Source organism: Scardinius erythrophthalmus, assembly GCF_964197995.2.
Source record: "Scardinius erythrophthalmus genome assembly, chromosome: 10".
NCBI classification, from domain to species: domain Eukaryota; kingdom Metazoa; phylum Chordata; class Actinopteri; order Cypriniformes; family Leuciscidae; genus Scardinius; species Scardinius erythrophthalmus.
Window position 1 is genome coordinate 13,666,450 of NC_138230.1, and position 25,783 is coordinate 13,692,232.

Sequence of the window (25,783 nt, forward strand, 5' to 3'; positions counted from 1 at the left end):
GAACTGCCAAATGAAATTATGTAGAGAGTTAGTAATGAGATGCATAGAAAGATAGTCAGAAATCTGATCAAATGTACAATTTAAAAAAAAAAAAAAAGGAAAAACGTAAGTATTACAAAGTATTACATTGCTACAGGAAACAGGAAATGCAGATATTTGCGTAAGATTAGGGCGAGTGCAAGCTGGCACCTCACTTACACTGACTGCATAAGAAGAAGCATTACTGTATGTAACTCTTTTAGGCACTTCCTGTAATCTGAGAGCAGAGCACACACATCTTAACAAGCAGGAAGAGGAAAGCTGTGCTTCAGAACCACAATACACTTTCCGTTTCCTAGACTCGTCTGCAAAGACGAAGGATAGGGTAAGCTTTACCTTTGATTGTACATTCTGATCAACAGAATTCCAAGATTATATTGTAGAGAGTAATGTATTTAGTGTTTTTTTTCTCTGCAAGAAATAGTAAAATTAGAAAACAGTCCCGTACTGTTCATTGCTGTCAAGTAAAAATAGGGGGTACCAGGATGCCAACCAGTCACCATAGAGTGGGCCGTGATGGAGCATAGCAAGCACGGATGCGGTGCACTGAATTTGAGAATAACTCACCCCACCCGGGTAGGCATGGTGATTATCTGCACCATAGGATTAGGGAAGTACGATAGTGACCAGAATAAGTTAGCCCTGAGATAATATATTCCCCTATTTGAGGGGAATCAAATCAGTTGAGTGACCTAGACAGAGTTACATGTTTGAGGTCGAAAACACCCAGAGGGGTGATGCAGCACACATGACTCTTGAAGTTTGATAAAGCAACTCAAAAAAATGTGAACATGTACAGAAAACATGCAATCAAGCTTAAATTAAATGTATTATTTCTACACATTTAAATAAACAGAGAATCTGGAGATGCACATAGACGAAACAAGAGGTCATATTGTGTCACAGTACATTCTCATTTACCTAGACATGTTCTGAATCCTTTACCTTTGTCTTTGAAGCCTAGTCTTTAGATTTTCATCTCCACAAATAGAACTTTGTGCCCATTTGCTTTCACTTCTTGTGCTTTTTACTTTCATTATTCCTGAAATCTGTATTTTGGTGGACTAAAGCTCAGTATAAATAAAAATATAATAATAATTATGATAAATTTAGTACAATATGAGGTCAAATAAAACTTCAGACTCAGATGATTATTTTTTTTTAAAAATCTTTTCCTTGCTAAACAGCAAGAAGTCCACAGCCAAAAGTCTGAACAGGCAGATCTAACGTTCAGAGTTCAGAGTTCAACTGTATATCTGAATCGACAGCAGTGTCTTGTTCCACAGACATTAACCTGAGAAATAAAAGGTAACATTTTTCTCAAATTATTTTATGGTTCTTAAATTTTGCTAAAATTTGAAAACCTTGCTGTTAGTTACTGCATTTTTTGGGGGTTAATTTAGGGTTGAGTTTCGTTAACTATGGTGCGTCTGTAATAAAATAAATAGATAAATAAATATAAGCTAAAAAAATGACATTGATAATGAAACAATGTTGAAGCAAAACGTTTTACAGTCATCAGGTCTCCCTTTTAGTTGTAAGTTGAATAAAGAATCCTTGTAGTATGATTGGATAAAATCTATAAATGTGGACTAAATAATGTTCCATTTCTGCTATAAAAAGAAGCATAACAATGGGGTACATAAAGTTGGTTAATACGTCTAGACCATGTGCTTGATCCCAGTGTTTTTTCCCCTCCAGGTCTTTCCATCGACCTCACAATGGCTAGCCAAGGTATAAAAGTTTCTCAAATAAATTAAAAAAATTGTGTATTTGCTTTACAGTCAGTGATTGAGGAAATATAATGATTGAAATTAATTATCTCGTAGGTACTAAAAGAAAGCGTGATCAAGAATCGTCTGACTCAAGCATAGAGTCACCGCTGACAGGCAAGTAAAATCTGAATCTGTTTACACTTAATCTGGAACTACCAGAGTAACAAATCACTTGGTTGCCTAAGGTCTGCACAATTTTTCTTTTTTGCTTTAAATAATCTGTATTGTGCTTCTCTTCTTCATTGTACAGATATGGAGATCATGTTGAAGGCAAAGCAAATCATGAAAACAGTCACTGATAACTTAGTCCACACAATCATAATGCACAGAGACATCATGTCAAAGATAAATGAAATGAATAATGTCAGCAGTAAAAAGGCAACCATTGGGATTTTTGGAAAATCAGGTGAAGGGAAGAGCTCCCTATTAAGTGCAGTCCTGGGGAAAAAGGATCTACTGCCATCTGGTTGTTTTGGTGCCTGTACAGCCGTTGTTACTCAGGTGGAAGCCAATGTGACTGACTCAAACTACATAGCAGAGATTGAACTCTACTCTAAAGAGGTTTCCTTATTTGTTTTCATTTTACTATGCTTTACGATGATAGTTCTTTATAAATATGTAAATAAATCAGACAGGAAGAAAAAAAAGCCTTATTTTCTATATTGTCCCTCTGCAGGAGTGGGAGAAAGAGCTCGGAGATCTTTTCAGAGTTTTGTCAGATGAAAGTGAGGACAGGAATGATGACGTGTTGGAAATTGCTGTAGAAAAGATCACTGCGCTGTATGGAGATGATGCAGAAAAGAAAACATTAGAAGAGCTCAAGAACGATGACAAATTTGCTGAGATTGAAACCTTTTTGTCTGTCAATAAGAAAACCATCTCAAACAATGATGTAAGTTAGTAAACTAAATATGTTAAAGGGTTAGGTCACCCAAAAATGAAAATTCTGTCAGTATTACTCACTCTCATGTTGTTCCAACCCGCAAGACTTTCGTTCATCTTCGGAACACAAATTAAGATATTTTTGATGAAATATGAGAGCAGGCTTATGTAATCGATATCTGCCATCCCAGAAAAGTAAAGACATCATTAAAATAGTCCAAGTGACTACAGTGGCTCAATCTTAAGTTTATCGATTGATTATTGAAATTATTGATTGATTTATCAAACGACAAGAATACTTTTTGTGCACAAAAAAACTTTATTCACTATTAATTTTCTTCTGTGTGAGCCTACGTTCTGACGTACAACCCAGAAGTGCTGCGCTGTTACACTAACTCATTCAGAGGCTCACACAGAAGAAAATTAATAGTTGAATAAAGTTTTTTTGCGCACAAAAAGTATTCTCGCCGCTTGATAAACTTAAGGTTGAGCCACTGTAGTCACTTGGACTACTTTAATAATGTCGTTCGAACTTGTCTGGGATGGCAGATAACGACTACATAGAAGCCTATGGAGGAGTGATCAGCTCTCAGATTTCATCAAAAATATCTTAATTTGTGTTCTGAAGATAAACAAAAGTCTTGTGGGATTGACAACATGAGGGTGAGTAATTACTGACAGAATTTTCATTTTTGGGTGAACTAACCCTTTAATGCCTGATGGTTCATAACACTGAAAGTATTATGAATGTGTAAATTAATATCCAACATTACTTATTTTCTCAACAGGTCTCCAAATTTGCCAATGATGTTGCATCTTACATTCTACACAGTGAGGCCAGTCCTGGTGGCTGGTACTGGCCACTTGTGAAGAGTGTGACCTTTAAGGTTCCAGATCATCATGGACTCCTGGAAAACATTGTGCTTGTTGATATTCCTGGAACTGGAGACTGCAACAAGTTAAGAGATGACAAGTGGAAATCTGTACGTATATTACTGCACTCTTTTCCAATGAATGTTTGGAATAATATACACACAGTATTGTGGAAAGTTATTTTTAAAGGGGTCACAAGTGTCTGAAAAAAGTGGATGGTTTATTTTAATGTTGTCCTGGAGCGAATTATATGGAGCATTTTGTTTCGTAAATGAGGCACAGAGTAATTAAGAGTTTGCAAAGAAACTTTTGTTAAAAGATGAAGCTGCCAACTGTAATTGGATCTCACAGCAGCTGCATCACAAACTGCAAGTAAATGATTTCATAATGCTTTGTCTGTACTGTAAAAAAGTTGTTGAATGGATAATGTTTCCAAAACACTACTAAAAGCATGTCATCTAACTCACTATTTCCTATCTTGTAGAAACTGACAGAGTGCTCTTTTGTGTGGATTGTGAGTGCTATAAATCGAGCAAGCACTGACAAAGACCCCTGGGGGATTTTAAAGCATTGCATTGAGGAACTGGGACCAGGAGGAGAATGCAAAAGCATCAACTTCATCTGTACAAAGACTGATGATATCAATCCACCAGCCTATATAAGGTTAGAATTAGTATCTCTTTGCCCTTAAGGTGCACTAATTTTTAATGGCAGATGTCACTGAAGTAGGTTTCAAAGATGAATCAACTTGTCTCTGTGTGTCAACAGCGTAGAGAGAACCATAGTGTGGGCCATTTTTGAGCCAGTCGGGAATTGTGTTAATCATTTAGCTTGTTCAGTTTTCTTGACATGTTTTGGAGCAGAGGTGTCGAATTCTGCCCCAGGAGGGCCACTGTCCTGAAGAGTTTAGCTCCAACCCCAATAAAACACACCTGAACCAGCTGATCAAGATGTTACTAGGCATACTAGAAACTTCCAGGCCAGTATGTTGAGACAAGTTGAAGCTAAACCCTGCAGGATAGTGGCCCACAGGACAGAGTTTGGACACTCCTGTTTTGGAGAATGGTTGAGTGGCTGGATGGTGGACTAATTCAGTATGTCAAGAGTTAGCAAAATGTTACAAACAGCACCCCTTATACAACTTCTTTTTGTCACAGCTATTTTATACAAAAAAAAAAAAAAAAAAAAAACAACTACCAGATTTTCAATAAAAACCACTTTGTGTCTTTTCAATTTTTCTTTTTAGATCTACACGGCTTCTTATCTCAGAAGACGAGGTTTGGAAAATCTTAAACTCTATAGCATATATTTCTTCTTTATAAAAGTTGAAATATATTATTTATATCAAGTAAAACAAATACCTTTAGAAAGTTCTGAAAATAAGCTAATTTTTTAAATTGCCATTTCATAGTCAACCTTGAGTGTAAGTACAGTGTTCCAGCTCAAGTTGATGTAAAAAGTTGTTTTTACATATACAGCTAGTTTGAGTACATTAAGTAATGATATACAGCTTGTATAATCAACCATTGTATTAAATTTCACACTGGTATTATACATTACATTAATATATTGTTGTTTTTATCATTCTCATAAGGATCAGAAAAAAGTGTGCATACTTCATAGAAATAAAAATGCCAAGACAAGAGTTAAAGAAAAGTTTGAAAATTCTGAAATCAAGGTAGTTTCTTAAATTTTACATTTTTTAATAAGTTCTGGTAATATGTGATATAATATTATTTATTTATTATTGTTATTTTTTGTATTTTTTTTTCATAGAAAAGATTCAGCACTGATGATAATTTTCTTAATGTCTTCACTGTAAGTTCCAATGCCTTCTTTGAGCATAATTTAAGTCTGGAACCTAGTGAAACAGGTAAACTATCCTGTTTACCAAACTACTACATTATTCATGTTAAAAAAAATCCATACATGAACTAAACGTCAAATTGTAGTTAAAGGACTGATCAAAGTCATACCCTTCTGTAGAAATCCCAAAGCTACAGGATGATCTGAGGATTCTTAACAAGAACATAAACAGAGATCTGACCAGTGATTATGTCAATAAAGCAAAGGGAGTTTTGTCCTTGATCCAAAGTGTCCAGCAGGATAGAGACAAGAAAACGGTACGAGTCTGAACTGCTGATATACTGTACATGTGTGTCTTCAGAATGCAGCCAATATACATTATCCTGTAATTCACTGCTGTTGTGTGAATGTGTTTCAGGATGATACAAAAGTCAAAGTCTACAACGAATTAGAGAAGAACCTAAAGAAGGCACTGAATGAAATGGACAGTCGTTTTGACACCATTTATAGAGATCTGGCGCAGTTTCTCTCAAAGGGAGTGGACGAATCAGTGCAATTATGCGTTGCTTCCACAAAAGCAATTATATCCCCTGTAAGTGTGATTGTAATGTGCAAAGTGAATCAGAATTTTCTTGCCCTTTTAACGGCTTTGTTATTTTTGTTTTTGTCAGAATATGGATAAAAGAGGATTCCATAAAATCCTTCAAGCTTTGTGCAAGAACGACGGATGCTACTGGTCAAAAAATTGGGATGTAATCATAGATCTGAACAGGCAATTGGCCAAACACTTGCAAGAATATATTAATGAATATTTCAATCTGATTTTCCCGTAAGTTCTATTTTTTTTTTTTTTTTTTCATTTAACCTGGTAACTGTCACCCCCCATTTTGAGCACAGATGTGAAAATTCTGAACTTAAATGGTTATAAGTCATGAATGCATTGGAATACAGATCTAGCTCACCTTTAAAGGTGCATTGTGTAATATTTAGGAGGATCTGTTGACAGAAATGCAATATCACATACATAATTATGTTTTCAGTGGTGTATAAAGACCTTACATAATGAACGTTATGTTTTTATTACCTTAGAATGAGCCATTTCTATCTACATACACCGCAGTCCCCTTACATTGAAACCATGTTTCTACAGTGGCCCTAAACGGAGAAACGCATTTCATTACTATGTTGTTCTTTGTGCATAGAAGCAAGCTAAAGTCAGCGAATAAAACACTGACACAATGATGAACAAGTAACAATAATATTTGCAATAATAGTTTTACTGAATAATTAAGTAAACCTAATTTCTTAATTTATCTTTGTAAAGAAACCTCATTGCTTAACTGGCTACTTTCTGCTGTCTCAGATGACAACATATTTTCCTGTCGCCCACTGTAACTTCTTTTGGTTGCAATTCACAACCTCACCGCTAAAAATTACACAGTGTACCTTTAAGAAGACACTCAGCAGATTATTGGGGAAGTGAAGAGCATTGAAGAGCATTGTTTTTTCCTGATTGCAAATGTGACACTGATTTATACAACAGTTGAATAAACAAGAAGTTAATATGGAGGTTTAAACACAAATTTATTTACAAATTTATTTACAAATTTACTTTTTGTTCCATTTTGCTAATGAGCCACGGCAGGGTTTATACTGGTTATCCTTGTATTAGATTATATCATTACAACAATATTCTGTAAACAGTTTTTAAATGAAACTATTTTGTTTTCTCTTGGCTTCAGTCTGACTGGAACAACAGGGAAGTCAGTGCAAGAACAGATTGACAAGTTCAGTATCATCCAGAGTGACTCTGCTTCTCCTGGATCTCCCATATTACATCACATTCAGAACTTCATCAAAACAGAGGTGAGTTCATTTGTCCTCCTGTGGTCACTCAAGGGTCTTAATGCGACCCTGGGTTAGTCTTTACTCCCTCTGAAGTCAATTTCCTCAATCCTCATTACTGAAGTAAGAAGGGACATAAAAAAAACCCTTTATAGTTTTATGGTGTTTTGACACTCTTCTGACTTTGTGTTTTCCCCCTATTTTAAAAGGAAACAAATCTGAAGGCATCGCTCAAAAGAGACATTGTTGATACAAAGAAGCACATCTACTCATCAATCCAAACAACCATTGAGAAGGAAATGTCTTCTTGCTATGAACGTAAGCGAGCTTTAAAAGTTACATTAAAGCACTGCAAAACAATTATTCTAATCACTAGGTCATTGTATATACAGTAAAAGGGAGCATTTGGAAACAATCACTACTAGAAACACAAAGCCATGATAAAAAAGAGAAACAAACGGTAACAAAAGATGTGACTAGTTGGAACACATCAACATTTCCACTTTCCCCATCACAAAAAAGATACATTTTATTATTATCACTTTATTTTAATGTTAAAGACATTTTTTTTAATTAAATAGTTTTTTTTTTACATTAAAACTTTCAGTACTGATCTGTTGAATAACTGACTGATCACCAGGCTACTTGCATATGAATGTAACCTGCAGAAATTGTCACTGAAAAAGTCTGTCTGGAACACGTAAATACAGACAAGTGGAGTGACAGTGCAGGTGCAGGGACCAACAACTGAACTGACAAAGAGGAAGAATCGCTGAAGAGCAAAGATAGGGTGGATAGCCCGCGGGATGCCTCTACCTCCCAAATCACCTGTGGTGGTGGGAAGACATTTTGGCAAGACAGATCTATTTATCCCTGCATTAGTGGCTGCAATGAGCCTGTTTTGCATTGCACAATTTATTTATTGCCCACACTAGCCTGCTACCCATCGGTGCGAAACATAGATACAGCTACACATATATCTATGGGCGCGAAAGTTTGTTCCGCTAATATTAATATGCCTTTATAGTCACACAAACACACACACATGCGCGCACAGTCACTCTCAAAATCTCATTTGCGGGCGTCAAGGAGCCGCTATCAATATGTGGGAGACTCTCGGAACTTCCGGGACAGTTGTGATGTCTGGATAAAGATATAAAAAGGCATAAAAAGGAAAATTTCCTCCCGTTTGGCGTGCCCCACCTGTCACGTCTCTATTCCCCACCAGTGGGGCGCGCCCCACACTTTGAGAACCACTGCTCTAGAGGGATCACTCACAGGGACCAGGGCAGAGTGGCGTCTGTGTTTATTTTTCTCTGCTGCCCTTGAGGCGATCACCTCTCTCAACTCTGATCTCCCCCTAGGCAGCCGTGATTAAGGGAACAATCCTTTTTTTAATGACGGGCTTGAGTGGCCACACTTACTTTTTGTTCCTCTCTCTAATACCTACCTGTCGGGCCTGGCTAATTTACGCCGTGGACACCTGGAAAAGGGATCAGCTCCTTGAACGCTGCTGACTGACGCACTGTACTTTAGTCCTGATTTGTTTTTTTCTAAATCATGACTAAAGACTTCAACACACAAACCGGAACAGAGACATGCTGAACAAACATGTGGCTTCTGAAGACAAAGAAGGTGACGATGCACATTTCTGATTAATGGTCTTGGTGTATCGCCATGTTCATATGTTCGGCCAATCAGATTGCCGTGTTTAGACACCGGCTCATGCAGGAGTGTTCCCATAATGTCAAGACATTACCCAGCGTCAAAGATCCACTTCTTGGGGAACCAAATATTTAAGTTTGCAAGGCATAAAAACGTGTACTTGATCAATAAATTCAAGAATGGAGACTATCCAGCACTGACCCAGTGTTGGCGGGCCATCCTCGATGTTGAGCTCTGATTTACTAAATCATTTAATAAACACATTCATAAGCCGCCAATGCAAAATGGTACAATATTAGCAGTGTTAACAGTTTTATTGTAAACACATTTTCTTGTTCTAATGTGTCTTCATAAGAAAGACAACCATGTTTCTTATTTTAGAAGCCGCAGCAGTGACTGGAATCGGATCCATGAAGAAAAGGCAAGAACTGCTAATAACCACAGTCGATAAGATAAAACATGACATGTTCAACAAGGCAAAAATTCAAATGCTTCAAAATTTCGACAATTTAAAGGTACTGATATCATATTTATTAAGAAAATCATATATCTATAGTTGTACAGTGACTAAAGTCAAGCATAATCTTCTCTTGTTTCTGTGTAAAGCTGCACATAAAGGATACTCTTGAATCAGGACTAAAGAGATCAATGAAACTCTCATTGTCAAAAACCAGCAATATCAAATTGATGGGTAAAAAAGAATGTCATCCTATTTTACCACATAAACAAGAGTTTAAAGTAAACAAATAATATTTTGCGATGTGAAGTGTTGACTAATTAATCTTGATCACTCTCTGATATGTGTCTTTAGATGTCTCAAGAGAGATCGAACAGCTGGAGAGACTTGCAGAGCAACTGTCAAACTTAGGTCATCAAGAAACAAGAGGCCCAAAAGGTCAAGAATTAACAGATGAACACATGAACACATGTAACACATTTCAGTAAATGTTTTCATTAGTTTTACATTATATAGATCTTATTGCTTTACTCACATTAATGTGTTGGTATTGGTAGTGGTTTTAAAATGGTTCACTTTCATCAAATTTCTCTGAACCTTGGGCTTTATTTTAGGTGAAAACTGCATGATACACAAACTGTGTATTGATTTATTGTCCTTGTTTATTACCACTTTTTTTTATTATTGTGGCAGCTTACAACAAGAAATGGAAATGCCATTTAAATGCTTAGTGCAGCTGTCCCATTTTCTAGAACCTTTATTGGTGATGCATTTAGATTGGAATGAAGCAAGGGTCTTGAAGGGGGTGGATTGGAATCAATCAATATGTTTCCTTCTAAATATCAAAATGACTTCTCTGGAGATTTTACTTTGCTATAGAATGAAATGTGAAATGTTCTTTTCATGTATTCTTTAATTTCATGTATTCAGATATGTATTTGATATCTGAATGCAGTATAAGTGCTTGCTTATTTAGCCTGGCTTCCAGAAATGAAATAGGGACTTGTTTTGTATTTGAGAAAGGTCTTCAACGTGTTAAAAACATATAGGGGTCATTGAAGCCAATAGTTTAAGGGACCATTTCTTTGTTAAAGCCTTACTTTCCAGTTAGACTAAAGTGTAGCTCTCCTTGAGAGAAAGAACGCATTATCTTGATGTTTTGAGAGGACTCTCCTGTTTATAGTTAGAGCCTGGCCAAATCCAACCTTGGAAAAGCTGTGTCGGTGTGTGTGTTAGTCCTTTTGCTTACAGGTCAAAGGACAATTCCGGCGCAAAATGAAGCAAGGGGTTAATAACACATGGGTAACGAGTCGACCGTTCTCTGGGATGTGTTTTCATGCTAATCGAATGTACCCAGTTTTATCTCGAACCACAGATTAGCTTATAACGCTAGTATATAAGGCATAGAGTATGTAAAAAATCGCTAGTTAATACCACTAACAAGGCTCAAAATAGCCCCACACTAACACGGTAGCATAATGAGGGTCCCTACATGCAAACCGAAGAATTGAGAACTTTGTAAGTGAACAGACAGTTTAATAAGAAGATACTTTATAAAGACAGCACTTCAGGTATAGAGGCAGGAGCCATCTTTGGAAAACAGTCTCGACCAGTCGAACCACGAACGCCGTGCTAAGTGAGCTGGTCAATAGGAATTACGTTTGTGAAATCTAATTACATGGAAATGCATGAATTATATCTGTTTATTAAAATATATGGGTGACTAACTAAGGGAAGAAGGGGCCCCATACTTTCAATATTTTTACCAAAAACATAGCTCAAGCATTTTCTTGGTTCGACTGGTTGAGACTGTTTTCCAAAGATGGCTCCTGCCTGTATAAGCGAAGTGTAACAGGCAAAGTATCTTCTTATTAAACTGTCTGTACACTTACAAAGTTCTCAATGCTTCGGTTTGCATGTAGGGACCCTCATTATGCTACCGTGTTAGTGTGGGGCTATTTTGAGCCTTGTTAGTAGTATTAACTAGTGATTTCTTTTTACTTACTCTATGCCCTATACACTAGCGTTATAAGCTAATCAGTGGTTCGAGATAAAACTGGGTACATTCGATAAGCATGAAAACACATCCCAGAGAACGGTCGACTCGGTACCCATGTGTTATTAACCCCTAGGTTCATTTTGCGCTGGAATTGTCCTTTAAGAAACCACTGGCATTATTGGAGATTGACTGAGTTGTTGTTCGGGACATGCTGGCGCCCAGCAACCCAAATCTGCGACCTGGAAGGTCACGACGTACGTAACTTCAGGGTCCGAGTGTCAGCTGCATAATCGATGGAGATATGCTTCAGTCTATCTGTATATGTGTGGATAATTACTATGTTTATCTATTTCTTAGCCAATCAGAAACTGCACCTCTAAGCAAGGACGTATCTTAGACCTTGGTGAAGGGTAAAATTGCTGTGATCTTTGTAACTGTAAGTGGGGCGGCCTACGAACTCCTGTGTGAGTTTTGAAGCTGACTTCTGCTGATGAAACTGCAAACTATCTTCAGTAAAATTTTTCTTCAGTTTATTATAATTCTGACTCTGGGTCTTCATTCATCATATCTGGTTCTGGGTCTTTGACTGTTACCCCCTAACAGTCTTCTTTCAAATTTGTTTTTTCAATTAAAATTTCTTTATCTTATTTAGCATAAAAGTAAATGCATTTCATCTACTGGTGCTTTTTAGGTTAGGAATGTTCATTTAAGTGCTTTGGAATACTCTTCTTGTATTAAATCATTAAAATCTTTTATTTAATTGAAATTTAGATTTTGATTTAATTCGTCAATAAATAATAAAAACAGATATCTACTTTGCAGATTATTTATTCATAATGACTGCTTACAAAAATAAATGTGAAATGTCTTTAATCATATTTTTTTTTGCTTCGAAAGCACACAAAATGTGTACATGAATATAATTTTGTACTTAAAGGTAGGGTAGGTAGGATTTTTGTAAAAAAAAAAATTTGTTTAAACTGTCTTTATATACCAATACATAATTAAAATGTAAGTGCTCTGAAAAAGAGAGTATACAAATCGAGTGACTGTAGACCTTTTAATCTGCAATAAACACAGCTCATTATTTCCATTCGGGACGAAACAATTGATTGGTTTGGCCGACTGTCACTCACTCTCGCAACCATGGCTACCACCACTGTTGCTACAAGATCTGCCCATATGCGCGCGCACCCGTTTGATTTGAGGAGTGCAAGAGGCGCGGAACCTACGAAGAGTACAATTATGGCAGAGAAAGAGCATTCAAAATTCAAAGCACCTGCATATGCAGTCAGCGAAGGCAAACAAGGCAAAAACTACTTCCTCGGACCCTGGTTGCCCGCACTCTTGAACGGCCTCCTCTGCTTCGTCCTCGACCCCGGACCTGTCCTCGAACCGACGATGCGGTACTTGTCTCCGGAGTGTAGTCCTCATTAGAGTCAACAATGTTTTCATCATGGAAACTCTTACATGCAAAACACCGTATATGTTATGAATCTTACACGAAGTTCACCTTCATCACAGTTTAACTGATGGTAATGGAAAAACGTGTATCAATGCAACCTGTTTTTAGCTTTGCCTTATAAATATAGCTCGTTACCTATAGCCTAAATATAGCTCGTTACCGAATCAAACAAAATATATTTTAAACTTTACCAGTATCGATATGCTAGCTTGATAGTGAGTACTAAAAGCCATCTTATTTGTTTATATTCATAGTGATAAAGTTAGGTATTTTATTACATGTGATTCTGACATGATGTCACTGCATGCACTGCGCTCCTTCCTCTCCACTCGTCTCAGGTAAATAATGCGTCTTCCAGCTGAGCCTGAGCGTTTGGCGTCGCGCGTTCATGTGTTTTGAGGGCGTGGCTTTGGAAGGAGCCAAGAAGGGAGGGGGTGGGGTGAATGGAAATAATGAGCTGTGTTTACAACAGTCGTGAGAGGTCTACAGACATTCGATTTTTATACTCTCTTTTTCAGAGTACTTACATTTTAATTATGTATTGGTATATAAAGACAGTTTAAACAAATTTGGAATGTTTTTTTTTTAGAAAAATCCTACCTACCCTGCCTTTAAATCATTGGGGCCCTATTTTAACGATCTGAAACGCAAGTATCAAAAGCGAAACGCAAGTAACTTTGTGGGCGGATCTCAGGCGCTGTTGCTATTATACCGGCGGGATAAATGACTCTTGTGCCCAACGCAAATCTAAAATGGGTTGGTCTGAAGCTACATTAGTCATAGGTGTGGTTTTGGCGTAACGTGAAATAAACCAATCAGAGCGACATCTCACATTCCCTTTAAGAGCAGGCGCGCTTGTTCCATGGCAGATTGCTATTATAACGGCAGATTTGCCAGGCGCACTCAAGGAGCGGTTCACAGCCGAGGAGACCGACATTCTCGTCAGGTCCGTAAAAGACAGAGAAGTGACATTGTATGGGTATGGGAGAAACCCACCCGAATTAGCTTCGGTTAAACAGGCGTTTAATAATTTGGGTAAATGTGTAAGCTAGATTTATGCATATTTTCTCACATCTTCGGACACCACAATGATTTCCCTTGTGTGGAATATTTTTCCTTGTAATTATGTATGTTTTGCAAAAATGGCAACTGCTGCGTCTGTGATAGATGAGATCTTTATATGAGAGAAGTGTATGCGCGTTGTGCACACGCTACATTATGGTCAAGCATGCACCCTTAAAACAGCATCTAAAAATCCACTGACTTTAGACTAGGTTTTTCCTGGTCTGTGGCGGAATTGTTTTCTGGAACTGCAAAATAGCACCAGGGAAAGTTTGCGCTGGAACACGCCTCCTCTTTTCGCCTAACCGCCCCTGGAGCACAAGTTCATTCCCTAATTTACCGACGTGCGTCTGTGGAGGGAAAAGTCCGCTGTGCGTCGGGTGCAAAATAGGAATGATAAATGCGTCGGTGTACAAAGTCAATTGCGCTGGGTGCAAAATAGGGCCCTTAGCGTTATTACAGCGATATTGGCTTCAATAGTTATATCATCCACCCATAACATTAAAGCACACCAGCTTTGCATTAATGATGTCGAAAATCATCTTGTCCTCACAGTCACAACTGTCATGATTGATCTCTTCAAGCATTCATTATTTGTTGAATGGTTAAACTATAGTGTTAAATTACATCCACAATGAGCAAATAAGGCTACATACTTCAATAAATAGGGTTCAGTGTAGAACTATCACGTTTTGAGTTCTGTGCATGTTTAAGTTTCTCAGTTAGTCTTCTAATCTGTTAATTACTTCAGTTCCCTTTTGAAAGGGAACTCGCACTGGGACTATATGGGGGAATGCCCTCCACGTGAACCCGTGTCTGAAAAGCTATCCAATCACGGCAATCGAATTTGACCGGTGACAGCCTATGACGTCACTCCTAGTGCGACTTGGAAGTATGAGTAGAACATGTCATCCTCTTTTCGTCTTCAGGGACTATTTTTTCTGATTTGCAATCACCTGAAAAAGGTAAGAACAATTATGGCAAGTGATAAGCGTTTCAAGAAGTGTGTGGATCCGTATCTCAGGTATCTGACACCAGATGACACACAACTTGTGCGTTTATTGTTTGGGCGAAGAGCACGCACGATCAGCTCTTCTTCTCAAGGGAAGAGGGACAGGAATATGGGCCCAGTGGTTCGGGTCCCGCTCATGCTGAGGCACTGCGGAGACTCGGATCATGGGGTTCCCAGATGGAGCTCGCTGATGAGTTTGAGAGAGGTGTTTCTCTTTCACGCCCATCAGAAGCTTGCAAGGGTGAGCTGCTGAACGAGGATGTGTTATGTCTTACATCCTCTGATCCAGCAGCAAGTGCTCTGCTGGCACCTAGCCCAAGAGAGCAGAAGATGGCTGATGAGGGTGAAGAAGAGGTACAACCTGAACCCTCACAGCCTCCCTGCCCCGCGTATGATGAGCTGTTGGGTGTTATGGAGTGCGGTTTAGCGAAGGAAGGAGCCGTTCGCGGCAGGCTGGATCAGCGTTTCCTTTCTGGCCATAACTCCCCAGTTCCCGTGAGCCTTCCATTCCTTCCTAATCTGCATACTGCGATCAAGAAGGCATGGAAGAACCCATATTCTGCACGCATCCATAGTCAGCAGCTAGCAAACTACGCTGATGTTGTGGGGATGCGTGAACATGGGTATGTGTTGATGCCCCCAATCGACAAGACGTTCGCGAACTATTTCGCTGCTGGAGAGGCATCACCACTAAAAGCTCCGGCCCTGCCTTCCAAGCCACTCAAGATGACATCTCGCTTGAATGGCAGGGCATACGCAGCAGCATGTTACACAATGTTTTACAGGCATACCAAGTTGACCTGCTGAAGGATTTGGATCGGGGCAGGGTCTCTCAGTGAAGGATCCCCTTCCTCATGTTCATGTACAGAGACTCATGTGAATGTTTAAGTCAGCAGGACTCATCAGTGGCATCTGGTCCCTGTAAAAAAACCAGAAACAACTGTGAACATGCTGATATCAAGAGAAACTATAGGGCATTTTGGGAATACATTTTAGATTTTTCTGGTTAAAATTGCGTTAAAAAAATCAAAAATCAAAATAAAAATTATATATATATATATATATATATATATATATATATATATATATATATATATATATATATATATATATATATATATATATATATACGTTTGAGCAGATATCCACAAACACAGTATTTAACAGTAAACACGGGTCTAAACATTATAATTCACACCATGTTAGAGTAAACACTCATACTATCTTATCTTAGCATATTATCGAACATAAAAACATCCTTTTGTATATAAATTTAGAATTGAAATGTTGCCTACCTGTCTATAGTTCACATTTCAACATGTTTCTTTTTGAATAATTTTTTTTCATATTGTTATTGTTGCATATATATATATATATATTATGCAACAACAATATGCAAGCTGTAGTGAGTCAACAACAAAACTACAGCTGATGATGCTCATTATGTTCCTCAAAGAGTGCTGAGAGGTTGTGAAGTAACCTCTTACAAAAAAAAAAAAAAAAAAAAAAGCACTTGATAAGGAATCAAGTTTAAAAAAAAAAACATATTACACATTAAAAACAAAAACCTAGAGGTTGCACACAACAAAATGGACTACTGCCAGTGACTCTTGTGCATAAAAACTTTACCCAAACGTCATAATGCTTACAATTCAGTAAATGCAAATATATTATTCACTGATAAATTGGCTTAAAGGTAAAAACTCTCAATCTTTAAGATATTAGTTTCAGTTAGAGGTCACAATCTTTCACAGTACATTTAGCAATCAAAACAAGTAAATATATTCCACTGATTTTACAAGTATTCAGTGCAATATAAAGTGAAATAAAAGGAGAAAGGTGTCCCTCTCTCATTATCTTTCTCTTTTCCTTTATCACAACAAGACACACCCACAGTTGAATCAGATCTCACGTCAGAATTCTTACTCAGACATTCGACAGCTGAATCGACTGCAGTGTTCTGCCCCACAGACATTATCCCGAGAGATAAAAGGTACATTTTCCTTCAAAATATTATGGTGCATTAGTTTAGCTATAATTCTAAAACTTAGTTTATGTCAGACCGTATTTGATCTTATTCAGGTAAGTTTTTTTTAAAAACAATCCACAGAAATACATATTACTATTCCTGTCTCATTTATCAAATAAGCATTTGACATCATCTATAATGTTTCTCAACCAGTGGGTCGCGACATCATAGGGGGTCGCGAGACTTTCTTTGTTTTCTCGTTGTTACAACGGCACACCCAATAAGTGCGCATCACAAAAGGCTCATAATTGCAACAGGATACCTTTACATGCAACCAGATAATTCGTTAGTAAACGCATTGACGGCTCAATCGGACTGAAAAGCCTTCATATTTACACCTTAATCGATCCTAATGAGCTCGATCTGAATGAAATTTTGATCAGATTGAAAGGGGTGGTTTATTCCTTTTCTAATCCAACCGAGAGGACACACTTGATCGGATTGAAAACCGAAACTGAAAGGACTGCGCATAGTATAAAGATGTATGTCGCGCTGAACGAGCATTTCTTCCTGTTGAATAAAGTGTCATATAAATGAGTGTCCGGTCATTCTATAATTCCCCTTTCACTGGATCTGTTTGGAGCAGGACAACGTCCCACCAGTCCTTGTTTCAGACTCTCATCCACAGACGACTGGTTTTGGGCATTTTTACAGCGTAGCCTAATAAATATAAGCAGCACGGCACAAAGGTTCATATGCTCATTGTCTCCAAATTATGACCAGAAATGGATAAATATTAAGTCTGCTGTATAAAACAAATAAAGAACCAATGTAAGAGAATAGTTAGTATGCGCAAAAACAGCGGGAAACTGTAGCCTATATTCGTGCAGTGTGCGCATGTCAAAAAGTATAGGGGAGAGCGGGGCACAACGCTTTTTGACTTTCTCAGTTTGAGTAAATTACTTATGGTTCAGAGTATTATTATTTTTTTCCCCACATTAATTTCCCACATGTCTAGTACAATTATGTGGTTTTGTTTTATTAATACAGTGTATACTTTTTTTCTGGATATACCCCGAAAAAATGGAAGTGAAATGTGACAACATGCCCCATAGGTGGGGTACATTGTAACATGTGAGGGGCACATTGTAACATGACATATGCCAGCTTAAAATGTTATCTGATCTAATAAAAAAAATATATACAAGACTAACTAAAATATTTTCTAAATAAAATACAATTAAAAAACTTTTTCATATAAAATAATGGCAATTTTTAATAATTAAATATGAACTCATTTTTGAGTTTTGACTAAGAACACAGGAAAACTATACAACATAGTTCAAAACAAATAAATAATTAGTAATTTCTGAACATTGACTCTCAGTCTTTATTCACCTTTTTCTCACGTTTTCTCAATAAAATTAATAAAACTATAGAATATAATAGCATATTTCTAATAGGGGCACATTGTAACGCGGTGTTACAACATGCCCCCGCCTGCACAACTGGGATTTAAACCCTGCTAGTGTCTTCTGCTAGTTAGCGAAGCATTAAAGAACTATCTCAACTGTTAAATAACATATTGGAGATTAAAATAATATCAGATTTGTCTAATTTTAAATAAACACAAAAAATAGAGATGAAAAATTAACTTAAGTAAGAAATTTACTTTTGCTATGGTTTAATAAATGTCTATGGATATCTTCCAAAAAAAAGAATAATTTTGGCACAATTTTTTCTCTATATAGTGTTGATATGGCAACTAGTAAATACACCAAGTTTTGTCATCCTAGCAGGTGTGGAAGTATTTAAAACAAGTGTGTTACAACTAGCCCCGTGTTACGTTGTGCCCCGCGCTCCCCTATACCCATTTGAAGCTTGTGACATATAAAAACTCAAATCATTACTGCCGTAACTTTCTAACGCTGTTTTTTAACTGTCCTATTACAATACTTTATTATTGCCGCGAACGGCTCTTATTGGGCAAGGTCCTAGCCTACTCTCTTTACATAATGTTACACTAGCCCCATTGCTATGCCAGACCTTATTATACTGTAAGCAGCCACGAAAACCAAAAACAATTATAGGCTGACAACAGCTAGTTTGTGTGCGACACTATGAGTCTTGATATGATCATTTCAGAGTGGCAGTCTCAAGTGTCACATTAATTTGAGTAAAAAAAAAATCAGTTTGCCTCATAGTCTGCCTAATTATTTAAAATATTTGTGTTTTTTTGTGAAATGAATTATAGCCTAATAAGCATATAGGCTATAGGCCTAAGGTGTAGCCTAGGTCTAAAGAGGCATTTCGGTTAGGCTATCGATTTATTTCCCGCCTTAGTGGGTCGTATGACTGGCATACAAAAAAAGTGGGTCGCAATAGGCAAAAGGTTGAGAAACCCTGATCTATAATTTGATGTTTGTATGAAGATTGGATGTATTTGTACGAAGCAAGAAATTCAAGGAACTCATGTGGGTGTTGTTAAAATCTCCTATTCCTTAGTTGTTTTAGATCGGTTTAGGCTTTTAAATCATGACAAGAGACAGAGAAAGCTTGACCAGTTTTAAACAAACTTTTGTTTTCTTGATGTTTTAGGAAGACACTTGATTTTCAACAAGTAACACTGGTTTCCCTGCCTGTTACCTGATTCTTGAGTGTTTGTCTGCTATTAAAGTGTTGTTTGGATTTCATCTTCTGAGTCTTCAGCCTGTTCCTGAGTACACCACAGCGTTACAGGTTTATTGATATTATGTAGTGATGGTGAAATGAAGCTTTGTGAAGCACCGGGGCTTTTCCCCTCGACTGTATTGTAAAATCAATGGTATTACTCGAAGCTTTTCAACACGACGTTGCAAACGGTTGCAAACTACAACATCTTGTGGTCAAAAGGTGGAAAAGCTGTCTTTCTGTCCCAGAAGACCCATCCATTTTTTTATTGTTTCATGTAATAAAACACTTTGTGCTGTGTAAACCGCAAAGCAATAAAATAATCCTCATAATTCATGTGTTAGTGTTGATGTAGTTCATACACAATGTATGAACAAACATAAAAAAATAATAATAATAAATGGGACAAATTAACGTGTACAGAAACAATTCTTATGAATCTGCTTCGATTAACAAAAACTTATTCACATAAACTTTAGCCTCAGTCCTATATATATATATTTATATATATATATATATATATATATATATATATATATATATATATATATATATATATATATATATATATATATAAATCAAAATAAAATAAAATTATTGTGGAATGGTGAAGTGCTTGTGAACTGGGGAGCTGACATTTTATTTTGTGGGTAATTTAAGAAATTTAAGATTTTTATTAAGGAACAGGACTTGTTCAACAGTGTGAGGGTTAAGTCTATTTCTTTTTTTATTTACTACTTCCGAAGGGCATGACACTCGAAACCTGCTAAAAGGGTTTGCACTATTTTCTAATCTGATTCTGAATATTAAGCAGTCACATGACTGTGTGTACAAACGAAGCTTCGGACATCACAGATCACGTGGTTATGGAAAAACGAATCAAGCTCCGATACACTGCTTCAATGTGAGATGTTTCGTTTTTTTTTGATACAAGCTTCGAAGCCTCGGTGCCGAACGTCACATCACTACTATACTCTGCTCTGTAAGAATCTAAACTTGTTAAGCAGGAAGTGGCATTTGGGGGAGATGCAGATATATGATATCATGTCTAACACAACACTGCTGCCAAACCAAGTAATGAAATTAAGAATGCAACAAGAAAGTAATATTTGTTGACACCACAATGTTTAGAACCGAAAGGAGAGGAAAATAAAACTGGGCATGATACTTGCAGCCAAGGTCATGAGTTCCCAGGCCTGATAAAATGTAAACTTTGAATGCAAAGCATTGAAATCAATTTGGATAAAATGTCTACCATGAAAGTCGCAGAAATTCAATCAGAATACAAAACAAAATGTTCCAACCCTCCACTTTTTGTTTTGACAGGGAACTTACTGAGCTGAGGACCTTTGGTCTGTGAGAGCAGATCAGTAAATGGCTTCAAATACCATAAACTTCATCACTTGGAATGTTAATGGACTTAAGCGACACAGAGATCAGAAATTTCAAGAACTACAAAATGTGGATGTTATTTTATTTCAAGAGACGCACATTGGAGAAGGAGATGAAAATACTGTAGAAGACTTTAAAGATGAGTGGCATATTTTCTACACAAAGTTTACCTCTTCCAGCAAGGGATCAGCCATACTAGTGAGGAAAACACTAGATTTCAAATACATAAGTGATGAAAAAGATAACAGTGGAGCTTATGTTGTGTTGAAATGTAAACTGGAAGGTCAGTCGTACACTCTTGTTAGTGTTTATAATCATCACACAGACAAAAAAACCCTTGATAAACTTTCAAGGTACCTGCAGTCAATGACCACAGGGCTGCTGGTGATTGGTGGAGATTTCAACACAGTTCTCAATAGATTTATCGACAAAAAATGGAACAATTTGACAATCAATAGTTCTCGTAGTAAACTGCTGTTATTTGTAGAGAAGTTCATGAAATCTCTTCAGCTGGTTGATGTCTGGAGAAGAAAGAACCCCATAAAGCAAGATTATACGTTCTACATTAAAGACTCTCCTGTGTCCAGGCTGGATTACTTCTTTGTTCCAGAAGAATGTATGTGGCGTGTTGGAGTTTGTGAAATAAGAGACTCAGAGAAAAGTGAAAACAAAGACCACCGGCCTGTGTTTTTAGAGATCAACATCCCTGAGATGCCTATTCAGAAAGATCCACAGATACAAACAATCTTCCAATGGCTGAATCTAAAAAAGGATCTTTTGACAGATGAGACTGGTTCATCACTGGGTGAAGAAAGCTCACATGCAGTCAGTGAGGTGGACATTGTGTCAGCTGTACAATCTCTTCAAGTGTCAGACACACCGAGACCAGACGGCACCCCAGCATCCTCCTATAAAGACAAAATTCAGGATCTAATTTTATACATAAAGATGCTCTATGACAGAATCCATAGCGGTGCGTTTAACTGCTCTGAGAAACACTTTAATGAAACTGTAAAAAGTCCACATGATGATAGTCAATACTTTTTTAATGTTGACTACCTCACCATTGCAACTATTCTGGCAAGACGCCTAGATGACGTCATTGAGTCCCTTCCAAAGGGGCGGGTACAAAGAGAGTCAGCTGCTGTCATGATCACTCCCAAAACACATCATGCTTTGATAAGTTGGAGTCATATTAAGGATGCGCTAGAACAACAAAAACGGTCAAACCCGACTCTGAACCAGGATCTTCTCATGATAGAAAATCTCCTCAGTGATGCAAAAGAAGATTTTTCTGTTGAGAAATACAAACTGCTACATCAGGGCTGCCCTTTGACCCCAGGACTCATAATGTTGGCTCTAAAAAGCTATGCCTTACAGTTATTTGGACATTTAGAAAAGTCTTGCGTTTTTATTTTCAAACAAAGTGTGATAGTTTGCTTTCAACCTGAGGAACTAGAAATGGTCAAAGCTACTGTGGAGAACAATGCTACTGAAGTATATGAAATAGAGATATTATCCAAAGGAAATGGTGAACTGCTACAATTAAACTGCCTAGGAATTGATGCTAAGGATGAGGACTGGGACAAAGAATCAGAAGAAAACTGCTCTCAAGCAGATGGAAGGGATGATGGGAGTAAGGTGTATGAAGAGAGTGAATATGAGTCTAAAATCTCTGAGGAAGACGAATCAATGGAAGTCGATGTAAGGTGAGGATAATGAATAAAAGGGCATGGGCATTTGGACAAAGAAACCTGAAGTACTCTGAGCACATGGTTTAAAATCCTTCCTAAATTCTGACTTTACCCAATATAAACAATATGCTTTAAACATACTTTAATAAAGATTAGGAGATACTGTCATTCCAAAGTGACTCACAGTTGTTGGGTTTTGCTCAGGAGCAAAAGTGGTGAGCTGGAGCAGAGAAATGTTCCCAACTCAATTATTAAAGTGGCTCATTCATTGTACCATGAGCCATTTAGGCTATAACTACTATCAACCAGTTAGCAAAAAAAAAAAAAAGTTCACATAATTTGGTCTACTATTTTCCTGTTGATCTCTGTGAAGCCGCTTTGACAATCTGTATTGTATAAAAGCACTATCGAAAAAAGGTGACTTAATTGAATTAACTGGAAATACAATATGCAGTATCTGTTGATTTGGGACAGTAGTTCTGTACATATTTTGAGGACATCATAATTAGTAAAGTTGTACATTTTATAATTAGCAAAGCTGTACTTTTTTTTTCTTTTTTTTTTTTACTATAATTAGTAGATCAGCCATTTCTGGACCACTGAAAGAAGAGATGGAAACATTTCGTGGGATGAAGAAGAATATACCTCCACTTCTTCCTGTACCATCACAATATTCATCTTCCTCTGATGGTGAGCAAATAAATTAATTATAATAACAAATATAATTATTAGTTGTAATTAGAACTAAATAGTTGGGAAAAAAATTTGGTTGGTAAGAAAAAAAAAATGGATCTTTAATAAGAATGTATGTTCTTCCCCTCCAGGACTTTCCATCCATCCCACAATGACTAGACAAGGTATACAAATTAAAGATCATTGTACATTCTTTGATTGAGGCAAAATAATGAGTTAAATGAATTCTCTGATATAGGTACTAAAAGAAAGCGTGATCATAAATCATCCGACTTGAGTATGGATTCACCGCTGACAATAGGCAAGTAAAAACTGAATCTGTCCACCTCTTACCTGCCACTTGTAACTAATCACTTGGTTGCCTAATAGTCATACAGGTATCACATTCATCCATCATTCATCCAAACTGTTTGTCCTATATAGCGTCACAGGGATGCTGGAGCCTATCCCAGCATCTCAGGCCGTAGTCAAAGAAACACCCTGGACAGATGGCCTGTCCATCACAGGGATAATTCACACAGACATACAATTTAGAGTCTCCAGTTCACCTGTCCTGCAATTATTATGATTGTGGGGGAAACCGGAGTGCCCGGAGGAAACCCACAGCAACACAGAACAGGGAAATGGCTATGACTAAGGCTATGACTGTAACCTTGATTCCCTGAAGAGGGTATGAGATGCTGTGTCGATTAAAGCTGTGAGAACGCTCTGCATGATTACGTCTTGAAGCACATGTGAAATCAGTCCAATGGTGTGGCAGAACGTCAGAGGCGGTTGACGACATGAACCAGGAAACTATAGGAGGATCTTTGTTGACATCTTTGTACGCATGCGCGAGTGGTTGTGTGGCAACAAATCAAACAGTATTGCGGGCTGTAAAGACGCGACGAGCACTTTCAAGAGAGTTAGCGGGCAAAATCCACAATATATAAGCACTTTAACATCTGAAGACCGGAGGAGGTTTGGAGAGAAGCTCAAAATTTGTATTGGTGACAAAATCGAAGTTATTCAAAGCCCATATGAGATCTCCGCTGACTGTGCGTGCAGCTCCCCAAACAGACGAGGCATTTATACTTGACGCAACTGTTTTGTTTTAGACTGAACACCAGACCATACAACTGATTTAGACGCGCAAACTGGGTGATGATGAGATGTACTAATATCCGTCTGCTCGGGCAGATTCGGCTCAAAGTCGTGCATCTGCGGATGCGCGCTCGCGCTGTTAAGCCGAATCTGCCCGAGCAGACGGATATTAGTTTTTTTTATTACCTTCGCGCTCATGCGGACGCGTCGAGTATAAACAAGGTTTTACAGCTCAGCCACTTGTTTTTTTCATATTTTTTTGCAAGTGGAAGATCTTGGTTTACATTTGGACTTGGATGTGATCTTATAGGCTTGAAAAGGTTGGTGACCACTGCATAACGCAAACCCAGTCAAACGTTTGACTGCAGTATCTTCTATTCTATGCGCATTATAATCCGGTGCGCCCTATATATGAAAACAGTTATAAAATAGGCCATTTATTGAAGGTGCGCCTCTGCTTATAGTGCGGAAAATACGGTAGTCTGGATGCTGTGGATCGCGGTTTGGGACACCTGAATCAGAACGCGAAAACATGACTCGGTTGATTTGACTCAGTTTTATTATTTTTTATTTTATTCAATCTTCTATAAATACATAGTCACTAAGACTTAGGCCTACCATGAACAAAATGAGCCTCACAAACTCGATCAGTAACGTTAGGAATCCAGGCTTCGGAGCGTCCAGGTTCAATCGCCTAATTGCACGCAACCATTTCTTTCGTTTTTCGCGATCCTTTTCGGAGGGAATTCGAAAAAACTTTTTATCAGGCCCCCAACGAGCCGTACAATCGACCACACAGCAAGAGTGAACCATCCTCTTCTCTAAATCCTCCTCCAAACGTGCAAAACAGTCAAATTACAGGTATCTAGCGGTGTTTCCTGCCACACAATTCCCGTGATGCAACGCGGCAAACATAAACAATGACGTCACAAAAGATCCGCCTATAAAGCCTGCGCTAACAAAGCAGCGCTAGCTTCTGATAGGCTGAAGTAAGTAGTTGACAGGCATGTAGGAGGCATGTAACCGAGGTTATAGTTGATTGACGCTGTGGAAACGTCTATACTAACGTCACCATAGCAAGAAGTGTCTGTCCTGTGTGAAATTGTGAAGAGCAGCACTAGGATGAGAGCACCTGGGAACCTGGTGTGGAGTCCAGGTTCAGAGAGTAGAACCTCCCGGATGTATGTGGCCTGCCACATCACAAACGTTGTGAAGAGAAACTACTGACACAAGTGATTTACGGACAGCCATACTCCAAGTAGAGTGGGAACGGACTGACATAGCCAATGTCTGGCCTACTCAAGCGAGTTGAAACTGCATGTTATAAAGTAATAATTTGATTATTCAATAATTAAAGAAAATTTGGTTATTGTTGTTTAAACAAACGCTACATAAATATCTC

At 37.7% G+C, this 25,783-nt stretch overlaps 2 protein-coding genes across 4 annotated transcripts in view; both read left to right on the forward strand.

Moving 5' to 3' along the window:
* Positions 1 to 260: 260 nt before the first annotated feature.
* Positions 261 to 11,878, forward strand: LOC308696778 (nuclear GTPase SLIP-GC-like). Of its 2 annotated transcripts, XR_014030867.1 has the most exons (20): positions 261 to 364; positions 1,227 to 1,347; positions 1,741 to 1,773; positions 1,869 to 1,928; positions 2,065 to 2,375; positions 2,491 to 2,706; positions 3,485 to 3,679; positions 4,054 to 4,232; positions 4,816 to 4,846; positions 5,164 to 5,247; positions 5,346 to 5,442; positions 5,556 to 5,692; positions 5,794 to 5,967; positions 6,047 to 6,204; positions 7,118 to 7,241; positions 7,430 to 7,538; positions 9,267 to 9,400; positions 9,492 to 9,576; positions 9,697 to 10,629; positions 11,435 to 11,878. XR_014030867.1 is itself a non-coding variant. In XM_081375678.1 (19 exons), the coding sequence occupies exons 3-19, from the start codon at positions 1,761 to 1,763 to the stop codon at positions 9,828 to 9,830; spliced, it is 2,241 nt and encodes a 746-aa protein (XP_081231804.1). In that variant the 5' UTR covers positions 261 to 364; positions 1,227 to 1,347; positions 1,741 to 1,760; the 3' UTR covers positions 9,831 to 10,786. The 2 variants fall into 2 exon arrangements, 1 of the variants encoding a protein (XP_081231804.1); XM_081375678.1 differs by lacking the exon at positions 11,435 to 11,878 and having other exon boundaries at positions 9,697 to 10,786.
* Positions 11,879 to 16,790: 4,912 nt separating this feature from the next.
* The window catches only part of LOC308697238 (uncharacterized protein), a 46,284-nt gene continuing 37,291 nt past the window's right edge, over positions 16,791 to 25,783 (forward strand). For both annotated transcript variants that reach the window (XM_081376399.1, XM_081376400.1), the window contains exons 1-5: positions 16,791 to 16,873; positions 20,846 to 22,620; positions 23,183 to 23,295; positions 23,430 to 23,462; positions 23,537 to 23,599. In XM_081376399.1, coding sequence (XP_081232525.1) covers positions 20,894 to 22,620; positions 23,183 to 23,295; positions 23,430 to 23,462; positions 23,537 to 23,599 — 1,936 coding nt within the window. In that variant the 5' untranslated portion in view covers positions 16,791 to 16,873; positions 20,846 to 20,893. The remainder of the gene's footprint in view (positions 16,874 to 20,845; positions 22,621 to 23,182; positions 23,296 to 23,429; positions 23,463 to 23,536; positions 23,600 to 25,783) is intronic.